This window comes from Ambystoma mexicanum, chromosome 1p, assembly GCF_040938575.1.
Source record: "Ambystoma mexicanum isolate Mex_15411 chromosome 1p, UKY_AmexF1_1, whole genome shotgun sequence".
Taxonomy (NCBI): Eukaryota; Metazoa; Chordata; class Amphibia; order Caudata; family Ambystomatidae; genus Ambystoma; species Ambystoma mexicanum.
The window spans coordinates 1,469,939,439-1,469,957,469 of record NC_090921.1 but is presented as its reverse complement, the minus strand read 5'-3'; the positions used below and the strand labels follow the sequence as shown (position 1 = coordinate 1,469,957,469).

Here is an 18,031-nt window from a genome sequence, read left to right as displayed (position 1 = left end):
GCCGGTTCACGATCAAGGGAGCCAGACAGCTTCATTTGCAGCACATTATTCCAATAGTTATATATGGGTTGGAAAGTTTGACTATTTCCGATTTTGAATGGCTGCAACGTATCGAGGGGCACTTGTGGCGAAAGACCCTAGGTTTACCTCTTGGCATCCTAAAGGCCATTATCAGGCTGGAGTTAGGTTTGTCTTCCCTATACTCTATGTTATTAAAAAAACAAGTCTTAATGCACGTCCAAACAGTAACTTGCCCAGAATCGCATTTTCTTTAGGACGCTGGCCTCAATTTTCAGAACGGATTGGGGAGATCAACTTACGAAAAGAGTGTTGTTAAGCTCCTCAAACAGCAAACAGCTTGGCTAGTCATTGAATGTTAAGGAAGGGTTCCACGCCATAAAAAAGAGCTGAGCAAGAAGATAGACGTATGGGACTGGGGTGAGAATTTCCACCATTTGGCCACGCTGCGGAGTTACTGTTTTTTGGTACAGACACTATACACCTTTAAAACAATGTATTTGGTTATGTGTCCATCCAAGAGCCTACGACGTCTCCTATTACGAGTAAATTGACTACCTGTACTTACAGTGCTAGGTACTATGAGAAGGGTACCAAAGTCTGAGAGATACTGTTGAATCTGTAACTCTTGCGTAGTGCTAAAAACTCCTAAGCATGTCCCGACAGAATTTTCTGAACTGGAACATGTATACATATGATACTTGGGTGAATATGTCCATCAAGTAGACTCAATTAAATCTAATTCATTCTGGCGACGATGTCTTAATACATAAAGCAAATCTCTCCAGCTGGCCCGAGTTTGGCTAGAAGTTAGAACAAAACTACAGAAATATACGGTTGGGATGGAGTGAGTGAGGTAATGGAATATGTATTGTAAATGTATTGCAATATATTCTAGCATTTTAGTAAATTTTTTATACATTTTATAGGAAATTACAAGGTTTAATTAGGGATAATATTATGATTTTATGACTTATGGATTGTAGATTATTTGTGTTTCTTTTTTTTAAATGTGTAAAGTTTTATACTAAAACACAATAATAATTAATTAGATACATTAATAAAGTTTCCTGCAGTGGGCACAATAGTCAGGGATGGCAGATACACTTCTCCCCTCTCAAGCATTTTTCAATTTTGTACATACTAGCACACTAGCTGCGTCCGACTTCAATCAATTTTCACAAATGGGTTACCATGAGAACGACGCCGTCTTCACTAACAGAATGGGTCACCATGACAACGATGTGTTGACGCATGCACGCCTGCTTCTGCTTGTACAATGGGACAGACATACCTGCTTTTCCTCAAACGAGTTACCATGAGAATGACGATGTTTCCACTAACAGAACGGATCACCATAACAATGACGTGCTGACGTACTCACAACTGCATCTGCTGGTGCAATGGCACAGCTTCCATAACAACGCATCCAGCGTTGCCTTCGGGCCCCCTGGCAGGCCGTCACAGAACCACGAGACAGATACTCTGCAACTCACTGACAGGTAATAATACAGCTCCTCCCCAATGGTTTGCCCTTGTAGACCATCATTTGTTAGCGGTTGAGCAAAAAACTGAGCGCCTCATATTGTCTTCTGTTATCTTTACCTCCAGATTGTTACAGTTCTAACGGAAGCGTAGCACGCCTAATCCATTAATTAAATTCATCATCTCTGTCCTTTGGAAATTATATGTTCCAACGCATCCAGGTATGAATAAGGGCATAGCCCATTGCACTCCAGATTCAATTTAGTAGTACTCACAACACTTACACACCCAATAAAGATATTCTTCATTTTAGGGAGGTAGGTTGCAACTCCCTTACATTATACTCTTCTCTGACCTTGTCTTCAGATTATGGAGACCTCCCCTCCTTCAGCAAATTTGGGGGACCTATAGACCACACACAGCTGTAGGACCAGTTCCTGCCACCACACAACATATGCAGTGTCAGCTGCTCTGTCGTCACAGTCTGACAGAGGGGTGAAGATTCTTGGAACACCCCTTCCCTCAAAATTAGGGTAAGTGGTCAAGGGTGATAAAATGGCTTCTCAACTGATGTTTGGTCAGTCACTTGCATGACGCTAAAATACACATATACGTATTCACAGGGTCCATGAAGATGCCCTGACGAAAGCGATTTGATTTACACTCTTGACTGCCGAAACATGCCACAACATGGGTTTCTGCCAAGTTATCAGGATTCCCCTATAACCACCTCGATGCTGCAAACACATTGGCAGACCGAACTATAGAAATTGAACAATAGAATATGCAAGACATCAGCAGGGATGGCAATAAAAAATAATTGGAAAAATGCACAATTAATTAAGAAATTGGGCTGTACGTCACATTTGCCCACGGTTTATCCCACTTTCTGATTGTCAGAAGGAAGTATGCTAAACATTGATGTGAAGCCAAAGATAAATCAAATGAGTGAATACATTTGAATATATTATTTTGAATGGAATGATTGAGAAATAAGTAATCGAGTTCTTTTGTATCTTATTTACCAAAAATTAGGTGGTTTCTTTGTTCTTTCATTTCTTATCTCTTTTTATTCCTCCATGGACCAATCTTGAAGGGATACTTGCCAAGACTAAGACCAATCACACCCTGTGGGTTTTCTGTCTACCTCTATTTAATTATATCTAACGATCCAAGGTAATATACCTGGGTAAGACGTCATTGAATGTGTTAATTTATGTTGTATGTTAGTAGATTTGTCCTTGATAGATCCTGTGAATAAATACATTTTCTATTTTAAACCTGTTATGGAGTGTCTGAACTAGTTAATGTTCGTGCTTTGCTTGTTTTTTAGTTGGTCATACCAGTCATGTTGAGCGGGATATCAGGTTTAGATACCCGACATAATGGAATTAAATTACAAAAAAGTAAACTATGAATGCCGGATGGTGGACCTCTTTTTGTTGTACAAGTACCTTACCCCAGTCACCATTGCAAGAAAGGGTTAACTCTGCCTTAGTTAACCTGCCCCTAACCTGTATGCCTGTGCCAATGCCACTGCCCAAAGGATCTTTGCTGCATCACATTGTATCACACAACTCTTCAAATTCTCCCTAATAATACACTATATTACCATACCAAAGCTCTAAAGTGAGCCTGCAGCTTTATGTATGTACAAGAAAGATACATTCTGTAATGCATTGTGGTACCACAGCAGTGGGTGAAATAAGAGCAAGCACACACAAGCTCCCCCCCCCAAAAAACAAAGTTTTGTGGTAATTTCAAATCGAACACATGAATCAAAGAAAACGCACAACTATCTGGGAAACATGGTGCAAGCTTGTAAATAACAGGTATTAACACTGGCAGCATGTATCACCACACTGCCTGCCATACAATAATGACCCGCTCCCCCTGCAAGAGTGAATTAGAAGCGAACTCCAAAAGAACTTGTTACTGCTCAATTGGCTCAAGCCTAACAGATAACATCCAAATGTGGCAAGGTTATTACAAATGTTTTGTGACTAAAACTTCCCAGATCAGTCCATCGCTGGCTGCTTGGAAGCTTATCACTGCCGACATTGCCTTAGAACTTACTGTATTACGGTTGCAATTAATTACTGCATTACTTCCCTAATAGATAATCTGACCTCAACAACAGAAACTCACAACCTTTTATTGAATCCTGTATCTTACAATGAAATCTCTTATACCTTTGGACAAGTGATCCCCAAATATTGTGCAGCTGATCCATGCTTCTTAGTAAATATCATGGAATGCCCTCAATGGCCCATGTCTGGCCAATTGCATATATTCACCCTTCAATATGGAGGTGAAACCGACCCAATCAAAACATTCTAAGTTACTCCATCCATTTAAAGTGCCTCTCTACAATGCAACCCTTGTGCTATGTTGCCTCTGCCCCAGGATGGATCAACAGAATACAGCAGTTACAGAAGGCATGATACACTGTTGTTCTCCAATTGAATAAATGTGGAACTGTCTGCTTATTACCAATTGCTCTGTCCCTCACAGGGGAGTGATAGATTGAAAATGGTACACGTCACTGCAATGCCCACCCATATGCCTAATCTTCTTCATCACCTGGCATGTAATTACTGTAATAATCACCTTTTTAGCGGCATCCTACTATTCTGAATATTCCTCTGTATGAAGCTATGCACTTCAATGTTTTGTTAAAAGAAGACTTGAGGCCCACCATTTACTGCCTTCTCATAATGGACTGAAACTGGGAAATGTATTGGCTGTTCTATGTCTTTGTATTATTAACACTCACCACTTTTCATCCTAGGTATTACCGTGGGGCAGTGGGAGCGCTCTTAGTTTTTGATATTACAAAGCATCAGACATATGACTGCGTGGAACGCTGGCTGAAGGAGCTATATGATCATGCAGATGCCAACATTGTGGTCATGTTGGTGGGCAACAAGACTGATCTGACCGATAGTGCCCGAGAAGTACCCGCAGATGAAGCCAAGATGTATGCAGGTGAGACATGGTCTCTCTCTCTCACACACAGACACGAGCTGCCAGGTATCAGCTGTGACTTACAATAGTAAGAAGATGGCATTCTTTGTTCCATAACTGATAATCAATCTTTCTTCCTCCTTCAAAATTATGAAAGAAAATGAAGGTATGTTGCAAATGTAAGAAAGAACTAAAGAGCAAGGGAGATGCCAGGCCAGGACTTCGAGCTCTGTCTTTGCGGTTCATGTGCGTATATTTAGGATGTTCTAACCATACTTTATTTTAAAATTCCAAGTTACAGGCGTATAGAGTAACCTGTAATTCTTGTACATATTATTATAAGTGAGGTAATGCAAATTATGATTTTCAGTCTTTACAGATTTGATCTAATGGTGCTCATATTAATCAGAAATCCTTTAGTAAATTGGAAATGGGGTGAAATGTATATGCTGTTGAGCAGCCGACTGAGATGACTGCGTAGCGATCGAGTTCCGTGTGGCGAAGCTGAAATATCTGAAATAGCGGCATACCACAGGATCCGTTGAGGCAGCTGTCATTTGTGGGGAACCCCAGACCCGATCTATACTTTTGGGGTGAGTGTCGAGAAACGCTCTGAGTGTGGCGGAGCCGGGCTGGCTCTGTGCGGAGCTTGAGTGGAAGGCCCGGGCCTCCTGTTGGAGGGCAGGCGCAACATCCGCATTGTGGCAAAGGCCACCCTGAAACTAACGTCTGTGAGGCTCCGGCGTGCTGCCCCTAGACCATCATACTGCCCCCTGCAGCTACTGCGCCCCGAGACGTGGCTTGATCTCAATTTGGCAGGAAATCCTCTCGGGGAGGCCCCCCGGGCTAAATCCCATAGCTCAGCCGAGCCTGCCATACATGATGCGGAGCCGCCCATTGAACTGCTGATGGGTAGATGTAATATCCAGAGTCCAGGCCGCTGTGGTGAAGCTTCTTGCCCGGATCGCCTGCATTGTTTCAGTCCCTGGTCACCACTTGGCATTGATTCGAGGGGACGGCTTTCCCCTTGCTCCAAGGAAGAACATCCATAGTGAGACTATCAAACTTCTTGCAGCACTGTGTACTATGTGAGTACGAGGTGTGCCCTGCATTACCCAAATTCTGGTTGCTGATGATGGGGGAGATGCCTAGACTATGTTGGGCAGCCCCATGAGATGTTACACCCCAAATTAATAGCCCTGCTGGAACTCACCCACTTCAGATCATATGCACTGACCCACTGCAGGGCCCAGCCTACCCATTGTTTTGGACTGTGTGGAGTGAACTCACGCCAATCTCTACTGAACTGCAGCGCCACTTGTTTGTTTTGCTTGCTTTATCAGAGGAACTGGGGAGTGCAGCTGTGGACCCTTGACTCTCCATCATTCCAGGCTGCCTCTGCTGGCCCTTACCAGGTCCATCATTCTGACTGTGAGGTGTTTTGTTTGGGCCATATAACCTGTGCTGGGGTGGTCGGGCATCGATCTTGACATTTCTTGAACCGTTGCCCCGGATAACTTCCTAGTAGACTTGGCGGGAAAATCGTGGCGGCATATCATGACATACCAAAGGGAGTACCAGCTCCTGCGAATACATCCAAAAAGATTCTATTTTTAGCAGCCGCCCCACCAGGGAGTGTTGGTGAATTGATATTTATTTTTTGCAATAGATCTGATTCCTGTCCCATTCCCCTTTGTGCTCTACATGTGCTTTTCATCATGACGAAGGGGGCCAATGCTGGGAGGAAAGCTGGAGCTATGGACAAATTTGCTAAGGCCAATCCTCGTGGGGTGTCAGAGGCATCCCTGCAGGCTCACTCAGTGCATCATCCTGTCAATGCGACCGTGCCTACTGATCTGCAATAGATGATGGAGACCATGACCAGGGGGTTTGCAACTGTGCATGAAAAACTTGATGATATTATGGCCAATGTCACCACCATACGTTCACAATTAGCAAAGGAAGTACTGCGCATAAATGAAGCCGAAGAGTGGGTAGGGGTGACGGAAGACAACATGCCAGGGCTGCAGATGGTGGTGAATATGCTGACAAAATACATGAAAATCGTCAAGAGCAATTGTGAAGATTTGGCAGTCCCGTTCCCGGAAGAATAATAACCACATTGTGGGGGTTCCAGAAGTAGCGCTGCCTAGATGCATGGAGCAAGCGGTTGAACGGCTGCTAAAAGACCTTCTTGATGACCTGCAACTGTCCCCCTTTTGCGTGATGGTGAGAGCGCATCGTGCTTTGGCGCCCAGACCTAATACCGGTGACTTCCCATGCCCCATCATTGCAAAGATTCTGAGTTAACGGAACAGGGATCAACTCCTTAAATTAGCTAGAGATACAAAAAAACTGTGATTAGGGTCCCAAATTATCTGCATCCTCCAAGACTTTTTGGTGGCAGTCCAACAGGACCGTCGTCAATTTACTGGAGTCAAGAAACTACTTTGGGGAACGCAATATCCTTTATGCAATCTTGTTTCCGGCGAGCCTCCATTTCCAGTTTTGGGGGAAATTCTACTTCTTCACAGTCCTGGATGAAGCAGTGAATTTCATTGAGGCACAGATCCCACTGGCCAGCAAAATGGATCTGGAGGCAGAAAACCAGCTACCGGGCTGGCGGTTTGTCTCTATCTAGTTATAAGTAGCTCTGTCCTGATTATGAGGACTTTGTACATGTTGGTTCAATTTACGTCACTATGATAAATCTGCTTTAGTAACAATTTAAGATTAGCCACAAGGGCAACAGTAAACCCCATAGCAATTGCTTGGTATTTGTTGGTGTTGACATGTGTAGGAGAGGCATGGTATCACAAGTATGACACTGACACAATGGGTAACATTTGTAAAACCTTTATTGAAATTGTTGGGGTTGGAGAAACTCCTATTTTACCCTAAAACTAAGATGGGAGTTGTCTTGACCATCAAATAATAAATAACACAGTCCTATTGGTGTATGTCAAAACAAAATGGCCTATGCTAACAAAACCTAATGCTGCCCTAAAAGTGTAAAAAGGAGAAATGTATGCAAAGAGGAAAAATCAGTGTTCAAACAAATAACTGTGGTTGAACCAGCTCTCCCCCCCCCCCACTGCCCTTGTAGGCAGGATGACACACTCTGGCTCAGCTTCCAATGCAGCAAACTGTTCCTAAACGTGGTTCTAGGCCCATCAGGTCTTCCACATTTAAGTCTCTTTTCTTGACTTCCAAAATATTGTTTCAACCAAAATGTTCACAAAGGTCCCCTTCTGTCGGGCTCAGACCTTTCACCACACAGTTATCCTAGGTCCCCTCTGCCGGGCTCTGACTTCTCACGATCGGGTTCAGCACAAACTTGTGAGGGGGCTCCCTTCCCCAACATTATCTCATTTTGGGTCTCCCTCTGTCGGGCTCGGACCACTTTCGGATGTCGGAGGCTTTTGAATGTGGGTGGCTTTCTTTACAGATCACTGCAGTTAAACTTTAACTTTCCCATTCTCTAGGAGTTAAACTTCTTTTTTTCACTTTTGCTGTTAATACGCTTTATCACTGCAAACAATTACATTTTCACTTAGACTTTCGAGAGGGCTACTTCCTTTCGCGGGACCACTCTGTTACTTAGTATCGCTGTTTTGCAGCTGTCTTTTACTTCAAAGTTCATTCAGATGCATGCAGCCTTCACTTGCTATATAATGTTTCTACTTCAAACTTTAACACACACAAGTCTTTCAGGTTTGATTGCCAACTCACCGGCTGTATACATCTGTTCCTCGTTTTGCGATTCACAATTCACGAGTCAAAGTTAGTACCACAGGCTTGGCCTCGCCTCCCCAACTCTGCCATTCCCCCGGGAGGGTCACTGGCGTCCTTGAAACACAATGCAATTTTCACTTGTGTGATCTGGCCTTCTCCACATGTTTTCCGCAGCCTGTCAGAGGCAACAACCTCCAGTAGGGAACTCTTGAGGTTTTCGACCTGCTGCTCTTATCCTTTGGTCTGTCACACTGCTCCAGTAGGTTTGCCTTCATCCCAGAAGCCTTTCTCGTACTCGTGTTCCGCCTTGCTCAGAGTGTGTCTTTGGGTTCTGCCTTTTATTCATGTCAGGAGAGCTAATTAGTATCAGGGTATGCACTTAGAATTAAGTGCCTGACTTTGCCTGACCTGATTAGTGGGACTTTTCCAGTACGATGTTTGAAAGTTAATGTTGTTACTCTCAGTCGCCCTCTTCTTCGGCCCAGTGTAAAACATAGGATGGGTTGGATAAACAAAATAGGGGGGAATATCGTATCTCGCCATCGGCTGCCTCACCCCCACTCCCTGAAGACCCCAAACCCAGGTGATCATCCCACACTGGTCCACCCCCAGGAACTGGATCCAAAAGCGATGGCCGTGCCCTGGCCACCTGAGAGAGAGATCCCCAGGGACTAACGGATAAGACACCCTGTGGTTTCTCACACATGTTTATGGTTGGTTAAGGAAGTTTGGAATGGGATGGGGGAGGGGGAGGGGGAGGGAGAGAGGTACTACACTGCTGGTTGGGGGGTGGCAGTGAGGGTGGGAGGGAGGTTACTGAATAGGTGGGTATTTACCCACTGTGGCCCAAGTTGGGATTGGTGTGGGTGAACCTGGTTGAGTTGGTGGAAAATAAGGCGGCCACTTACAGACAACTGTATTGGATTGTGGGAATGTGGAAGACTGGGATATGCAAAACAAAATATATCACAATAAAATCATGTTAATGTAATGCAGATCAATATGATGAGCTGGAAAAACAGAGGGTTGGGGAATTTCACCAAGTCACGGAAGATTATGGCATATGTGAATAGACATAAGATTAACATACTGCTATTGCAGGTAACACACGCTCTGCCAGGTACATGCCGGGGTGTTGCAGTCCCCTGAGGGGGCAATAGATACTTTACTTCTTACTCCACCCAGTAAGGGGAGTTATGACACTTATACATAAATGGGTACGATTTACCGAGAGGAAGGTGTACACAGATAAAGAGTAACGTTATGTGATCGTTCTTTGGATTACAGAGGGGGTTACAACCCTGGCGGTCTGGGAAGTCAGGTGCCGGCAAATGGTAAGTCCCTATTCCCATAGAGTCCTCTCAGATGGGAATGGGGTCCACGGAAGCACCGGCACCGTTAATAACAGTGCCAGTGCTTCTGTGAAAACACTGCGGGCAGGTGCTGTTCTGCCCAGCAGGTCTGAACTGCCGGATGGGACGGCACCCGCCCGCAGAGTTGTAATATGCTGGTCCGGAAACAACGGTACCGGTAAGCTTATCGGCACCGTTGTTTCCGGACCGGCATAGTTGTAATGAGGCCCATTGTCTTTAAGGCAGACATTAAATCCGACATCAACACTTTTTTTCCTGTATCACAGCTGATGCTACCTCTAAGGGCACTATGTGACAGGCATTTAAAGTGAGGGGTATGGCAATATCCAGAAAGGCTGGTGTTCTCAAAATGATTAGGAGGGTCTTACAGGAGTCTGAGACCCATCTAAAGGCCCTGAAGACTGAATATGCTTGCTGATCGGATCCTACTATATAAGCATTAATGCTTGGAACAGTTCAGGTCCCATGCCCCTCCCCACCCCCCGAGAGGTTAGATATTTTGAACAACCGGTGGCGGCCTGGAGGCGGAGAGACCAGGAGGACACTGGCTAGAGTGGTGAAGGCGGAATGTGGACCAACCCACATTGACTGTGACCTCGACACGCAAGGGGTAACCAAATGGACAGAGCAGGACATCCTAGAGGTCTTCCGTAGTTTCTACAGATAATTATAGATGGAGGGATCACTACATGGGGATCAAGCGATACATTCCTTACATTCCTTAATTGATGGTATACCACTGTCCCGCTGTGGCACAGAGGCTAGGGACACCATAAATGCTCTGCTCACGATGGAGGAACTGATGGCGGTGATCAGGGAGTTACCTAAAGGGAAAACCCCCGGCCCAGATGAACTAACATCTGAATTCTATCAAGAATACAGTGCATTATTGGCTCTTTGTCTTCTAGAGGTGTGAGAAGAATCTATCAACTCGGTCCTCCCTGAAACCCTACGAGAGGCTACTATAACTGTTCGCCTCAAGCCTAAGAAACCAGCCAATGAGTACAGGTCTTACCGCCCCCTCTGACTGATTAATGTAGATTATAAAATGTATGCTAAGGCATTGGCAAATTGCTGGCTCCTGTTACTACCGCATATGGTCCAGCGGGATCAAGCCGGATTTGTTCCTGGCAGATCTACTTCTCTTAATATCCAGCGTTTATTCAATGTGCTAACCAGACTTAATCAAAATGCTGAGGTGGTGGCGGTGACGGTCAAAGCCCAGAAGGCGTTCAACATGGTCTTGTGGGAATATTTGTTCTTAGTGCTTGAGAAGATGGGTCTGGGGACCGAGATGCTCCGATATATCAGGCTTCTCTACACCCCTCACTGGCCAGGGTCCATGTACATTCGGTCCTCTCTGAATTCATTGTGCTAGGAAGAGGCACCCATAAGGGCTGCCCATTGTCCCCTATATTGTTTGCGCTTCCCATCGAGCCCAGGGCGGACCTGATATGGGACCGCCATGGACAACGCGGTATACGGCTGAGGGGCCCGCTGAAAATAATTTCCTTATATGCGGACGATGTTTTATTATATATTAGAGATCCTCAGACGAATCTCGACCTAGTAATTCGAGACATCACGCGGGTGGGTGAATTCTCAAGTTTCAAGATCAATTTTACAAAATCGAAGATTCTTCCCCTAACCGAGTACACGAAAGAGCCTAAAGGTGAATATCCACTTGGTTGGGCTCCAGATAAAATGGTGTCCAGTCACATTTTCGAAACAATAGTTTAGAATGCCAAAAGTTTCCACACAAAAGTGGCGAAAAAAAAAAGTTTCACATTTTATTTTATATTAGTTTTTTTTATTTCGTATTGTAAAAGAGTGTTTAAAAAAAAGAAAAAAACAGGGGACTGGGGGGATCCCCCCAAAAAAAAACATGTAACTTTTTTTTTCCAGCACTTTTGTGTCGGAACTATTGCCATTCGGAACTATTACTGTCGAAACTATAACTGTAAACCGATAAAATAACATACATATTGGTAGTGTCGAAACTATAACTGTAAACCGATAAAATACTATTATCTATGCCCTATCAATACTGTACTATTGTCTTTTACCTGTAACCTGATGTTCAAAGCGCATATATACCCCTGGGTCAAGAGCGTATATAAATAAATAAACAAACAAACAAACAAACAAACAAAATAACAATCATATTGGTAGTGGTGACCAGGGATAAAACCTTCCTCTTAAAAGAAAGCCACGTGGCACAATCACGACATGTGGATGGTAAACTGGCGAGGTGGAGGTAGCTTCCTATTACACTACCCTGTTTCCTAAGGCCAGACTACAATGGGCTGACAACCTGAGCATGATGTTAACGGATGATCAATGGAAGAAAATGTCTCCACACCAAAAATGCGTCACTGAATGCCAGATTCAAACTCATGCTGTTTAAATTATTGAATAGATTGTATTATACACCTGAGAGATTGAGTACAATGAATCGCAATTGAAATTATTGATGCCCGAGGTGTTGCCCTCACAAAATGCGGACCATTTGCACATGTTTTGTAGCTGTACAAAACTGGTGGGTTTTTGGGCTGAGGTTCTTAAGATAATGTCTGAGGTGGTGGAATTTCAGGTAGAACATTCGCCTGCTGGTGTACTATTTGGGTTGTGGACAGTACCTCTGTGTAGACGTCTCAGGTCTTTTGTAAATATGGGATGTGTGATAGCCAAACGTTCTATACTACAGAGGTGGAAAGACTGAAACCCACCTACAGCCCAGGGGTGGCTGTGTGATATTACATGGCACCAGAACTGTCAGGAAACATATATTGGCTCGTTGCCCTGTGCTGCCAGACCCATGGACATAGGGATGGAACTTCGGGCATATTTAGCCAGGCAACCCCAGGACTAATGTATTGAACTGATTCACATGCTCCTACAGTAGTACTTGTTTCTTACCTATTTATGATGGACTGCACCGTCCTGGCAATTTATATAGACAACATCTTGTGTGTACGTTCCCCAATCTCTTTAAATATGTTTTGGTGAAGTTGCTGGATTTCTGTAATATGTTGTTATATGACTGTCATGAGGTGCTTTGCTTGCTAAGCCTAAATAACTTATTTTCTTTTTAAAACGCAAATTCTACAATGTATTGAGGGAGGAAACACAGAAATGGTAAAGGAATCAGTCTAGACAGGTGAACTGGGTGGCTCTTGTCGTTTTGCAAGCTGTTTCGTGACTGTGGAATGATTTAGAACATTTGCCTAATTGCCGACCTGTCGCAAGTTTCAGGATTTAAAAATGCAAGCAGCAAAACGACATAGAATTTGTCCTTTCCTGACCCAACACAAGACTTTGACGCACATTTATTTTATTGTTTAAAGCACGGACATAGCTCAAGCGCAGTGGCGCACTGTGCAGAATGTGGGTAGCCAGCATTTGGGCTGGCATCTTTTAACAGTAGCACAGTATTGTGAGGTCTGTCCGTCAGTATGTGCGTCAATTGGAATTAGTCCTTGTCCAGGTGTTGTTGACACACATCATGTCTCTTTGAAAAAACATCCCTCGTAAAATGGTTTTCTCTTTGAAAACAGTAGTCGAAATAACTATCCACAGCAGGGTTTATTGCCTTTGTAATCGTATGCTCTGTGCAGACAATGATCCCTCTTGTCCTTTCTCAGCAATATATTTGCTGATCTCAACAGCTGTTCCTTTATTTTAGACCAATACTGTATTTGCTATAAGCAATTGAACATGTGGTGAGCCGTGGTCAATGCAACCAAATTACAGTGAGCCACTCCACTCAATGTGGATGAAACTATACCACTGTTAGAACATGGTCAATGCAACCAAATTACAGTGAGCCACTCAATGTGGATGAAAATATACCACTGTTAGAACATGGTCAATGCAACCAAATTACAGTGAGCCACTCAATGTGGATGAAACTATACCACTGTTAGAAGATAATCAATACATTTCCAAAAAAGAAATGCCTTGCTTCTCTAGCTGATGAACCTTATCTGGGAAGTATTTCTACTCCTTAAGGATATACTAGTGAAAAACACAGAAGACAGAGCAAATAGCATTGTTGCTTGATATCAACAGTTGAGATATTCCCGAAACAGATCAGGGGACTATGTACAATGTTTACATCCACCTGTACGTGAAGGTGACAATTGGTGTATTTACATGGTAGTATTCCCTCTTTCTAATACAAATTGTATTTACTACCAATGGTACGTCCTTGGAATACTGGCTTCGGTAAATATCCCACACTTGTAATGAGATGGGTGCTAAAACAGGCAGTCTCTTAAGAATACATTTCCTGAGCAGTAATAAGGCCCTTAATCGTTTTGCATCTTACCTTGAAAATATACTTGATAAATCAATGTCTTGCATGTGTTAAGGTTTTCATCCAGTGGGGCTGCACTGTGCAGCCCTGTTGTACCTCATTAAGCTTTATAGGCCGATAGACGTGTCATGGTCAGAGGATAGTGACATGCAACCAAGTTATTGGAAGAGGGAAAGTTGAGGACTATACATTGGGAAAGGTTTAACATCCCACGATCATAACCTCCCCCCTGCCCGACCACCACCCGTGATCCATACGGCTGTGATGACATGGAGGAGTTCAACTAAAAAGGAAAATGAATGATTTTAGGATCCTGCTCAATTCATAATGTTTGGAATTAAGTCTATGTCAAGGATTACATACTGCATTCTGATTGGCTGAGAGGGGGTCTCTAATGAAACCATGCACTAATTGTAATTACGGGTTCTCATTCCAGACAATAACGGATTGCTGTTTATTGAAACATCTGCACTGGACTCCACCAATGTCGAGCTGGCATTTGAGACAATACTCACAGGTACACTTAAAAAGCATGGCACTTTTTAAAAACACTGCTCCTAAATCTTTAGTAAGGTTTTTCTAGGAAATACGTATTTGATTTGGTTTTGTTTTCTTTCATAAAGTGCTGCATACTCTGAGTCTGAGTGGTGTAACCACACTGTTCAGTCACCTCATGGGTGTACAACTGTATGTTAATGTGTGGCCAGGCTTAATCATGTGAGGTGCTAGTCAGGAGTTGTTCAAGAGGAGGAGGGAGCTAGTAGGTAGTACGCAGTAAGGAGTAGCGAGGTATAGGGGCTGGCTTGGAAAGATGTGTTTTGCTTTTGAAGTAGCAGCTAGTTCAGTGCATTCCTAAATGGGAAAAGAAGTTGAAACTTAGAAGGAATATTCTTTGGATCAGGATTGGTTGCTCTTTGGGATTGTCTGTAGCGTAGCGGTGCCAGTTCTTGTTGGCAGACGGTTGCCTAGCATTTCCACCTTTTGGGTAAATTGTGATGGATTCTTCATGTCCTTATGAAGACATCTTGGAATTTGATAAAGTAGCTGGTGTCCACGCAGTGGATCGATTGTAGTACTGGTGTAATGTGGTCCAACCATGTAAAGACCACCAGCAGCCTTGACAAAAATGTTTAATTGTGCTTGTGGGATTGAAGGCAATTCATGTGAATTCCAGGAAACCGGTCAATTACAATAAATGGACTGGGATAAATCGAAGACATGGCATTTTGTCACTGTCTTCATCAGAGAGGTGGAATGAAGCGGATTTAGTTGTCTCAGGAGCTTTAAGTTTCCCTATCAAGGACCTATAATCTTCTTGGTGTGGGCTGGGAAACAATTAATATGTGTGTGGGTTCTAAGCTGTTTAGGTGTTTGCTATTTTAGTCGGTGAAAACCCTCTTTTGTTGTCTTTGAGACAATTAGTGGACACATTCTCCTGGAGTTGGTTGCAGCATTAGCTAGTTTCACAACATTTCCAGTATTATTTATTTGGAAATTGAGCTGTCTATTGCCCACATGTTGGATAGTGGAGAGACAGCAATGTCTGGCAATAGCTCTCATTGGAGACATGCACAAATTAATGCAAGGAGTAATGTGCAATGTCATAAGAACTATTCAACCAGTGGACATGTATTTGATTGGCGAGCAACAATGACTATTTTCTGCCTTATGATAAACAGTGGACCCACACAGTTATGGGTCTGGTCAACGCGTTTCTGACTTTGTTGTAATTGTTGGTGTTCTATATATCTGCCACTCTTAGGATTTCTTTGAACATAGCCTTCCTGTGCCACCACCTCCCCCTTCACCCCACCTACCACCCCTCCTTTGGCTATGGGTGCTCTAAAGCAGAAAGTTTATGCTAGGGGCGATAAAGAAAGGCACAGGCAATACCCCAAGAGACAACTAACTATGCGCACGCCCAAGGGCCCCAATCCCTGATGCTCCAACCTGATTGCCATGGCCCCCAGTGAACCCAGAAGAAACTGAACTCCCTCTGCTTGCACCATAGGAGGCCGCACACGGAATCAATGAAATCTGCAATATGACAGCCACTTTGCTCTGCTCTAGACACATTTTTTCTTGACACAGCAGTCGGGTAATCTATGGTTTTCTTATTTTACTGCCTTGTCCTGTTTTGTCTTGCAGATATTTTTAAGAAAGTATCAAAGAACAAATCCAGCCTAATCCCTAAAGATAATTCTGTGTCGCTCCAACAAGAAGCTTCATCAGGCAGCTCAGCGTCTCAGAACCCGGAAGAGAAGACGTCCTGCTGCAAAAACATCTGAAGGTTCAGGAAAAGGGCTGCCTCACTTAACGCGAAATTCTGGATTCCCAGGACTGGATTCCTGCATTGGGGTTGTGGCAGGGGACAGAAGGAGATAGGTTTTCAAGAGTTTGGAGCGGAGTGTTAAATTTACTTTGAAACTTCCCAGCAATGGCAACCACTTCCTTTTTGGAAGACTTTTTAATTTGAAATGTCAGAGTGGGACTATGGAGGACCAGGGAGGCGATGACTCTGCTAGATTTATGTTCCTGTTGCACTGTTGAATCAATATCAGCTCATTGTAACACGCATGCCTTGCACTACTTGATCGTCTAGTTCACCACGCCCTAACTTTCTGCCTGAAGACAAATGTCAACATCCCTCCGCCTTTTGCGTCGCCATCATTAGTCCCGGAAAAGGGACCATGCTTGCGATTTCCGCTACTCCCTGAAAATTGGCGTTTTTTGTGCTGAAAACCTGCAGTGACTGTATTATGTGGCTCCGCAAAGGCTTTAGAGTAAAAAGAAAGAGCATTCTTCACTCCCTACGTATGTACTATTTTCGCAGCCAAATATTCCACAAGTTTAAAATCAAGGTGTGGCCATGACATTGTCCCCGGTCCTGATATAGATGTAAAAAGAGGTGGGGGTGGGGGTGGAGGGTAGGGAAGCACTCACAAAGGAAGCAGGAAGCAGGGCAAAGAGGTACAGCATAAAGATAATGCCATGGAATGGTGACCCCGGTACCTGCGTGCTTGATATCTAGAGAGGTTGGCATCACTGGCACAATGTGTCACAGCAACTATGCATCATAAGAAGGATCACATGATATGTCATACTTCCGGTGAGGGTTATGTGCAGGCGCTCAAAGGATTATCGCATCTCCACCCGCCCACCACCCTGTGCATGCCCTCTCGATGCATACCCTATGATGCCACTGCTTGGTTGAGGTTCATTAACCATGCGAGATGGCTGCACTCATACTATTTCTGTAGGAAAATCGCTTCAATAAAACATGATTTTGTAAAATAAAAGCAGTTTTAACCACCATTTACTTTCGATTGAAAAATGATATGTCTGTAAATGTACTATTAAACTTAATCTTGTTGGTTTGCCTTGTCTGGATGGTTCGAATTGATTCTACATAAAAACGAACCTGTTTAAATTGTTCCATCTTCTGCTCAGGGACATTTGATTTGTGTCTCGTTTTCTCTGGATGGAGGAACTGCAGCTGGAGAAATGGTGACAAAACTAGGGGGGGCTGCCAATAGGTGACCTCATACATGAAACACGTGGTCCTACACTAAACAGAGAAGCCACTAGACAACTACAACCCCCAGAATAAACATTCACGTTCATTGCAACCTGTTGCTCTAGATCACCATTCTATTTCACACACAAATAATTTTAGGGTTCAAAAACACACAGTATCACATTATCATTACCTGCAGCCTTGCTGTTCTTCGGTTCCATGCCATAAATTCACAGCAAAAACGGCCGTTTATACAAAATATTGCGGCAAACATGCTGTGGTTTTTTGCGCCACAATCATGTAAAGGATGCGCAACCCCTGGGCCCATTATACCATTTAAGGGGAGCGGGGACAACCCCGAAACCCCCGCTCCCCTTAAATGGTATAATGGGGTCAAACCACAGCATTTTTGCCGCAATTCTTTTTTACCGGCGATATTTTTGCAGCGATTTTATTACCGGATACCCTGTTCTTCTACTTGATTGTTATGTTTTAATTACACGCCATCTACACCTGCTGAATCTGTCTAGCAGAGGGCATTGTAATATTGCATTGGTCAGTGAGAAGAGCTGTATTACTCGCTTGTGACAAAGTCATGTGGCCCTTGATCAATGACAT

The 18,031-nt window shown here is 43.7% G+C and overlaps 1 protein-coding gene across 2 annotated transcripts in view; it reads left to right on the top strand.

The window, feature by feature from the left end:
* The window catches only part of RAB25 (RAB25, member RAS oncogene family), a 129,158-nt gene extending 111,882 nt beyond the window's left edge, over window positions 1–17,276 (top strand). The window contains exons 3-6 of one of the 2 annotated variants that reach the window (XM_069607132.1): window positions 1,365–1,520; window positions 4,295–4,491; window positions 14,333–14,413; window positions 16,045–17,276. In XM_069607132.1, the coding sequence (XP_069463233.1) occupies window positions 1,365–1,520; window positions 4,295–4,491; window positions 14,333–14,413; window positions 16,045–16,184 (574 nt within the window). In that variant the 3' untranslated portion in view covers window positions 16,185–17,276. The remainder of the gene's footprint in view (window positions 1–1,364; window positions 1,521–4,294; window positions 4,492–14,332; window positions 14,414–16,044) is intronic. The other variant, XM_069607133.1, reaches the window with a different exon arrangement.
* The last annotated feature ends 755 nt before the right edge of the window (window positions 17,277–18,031 follow it).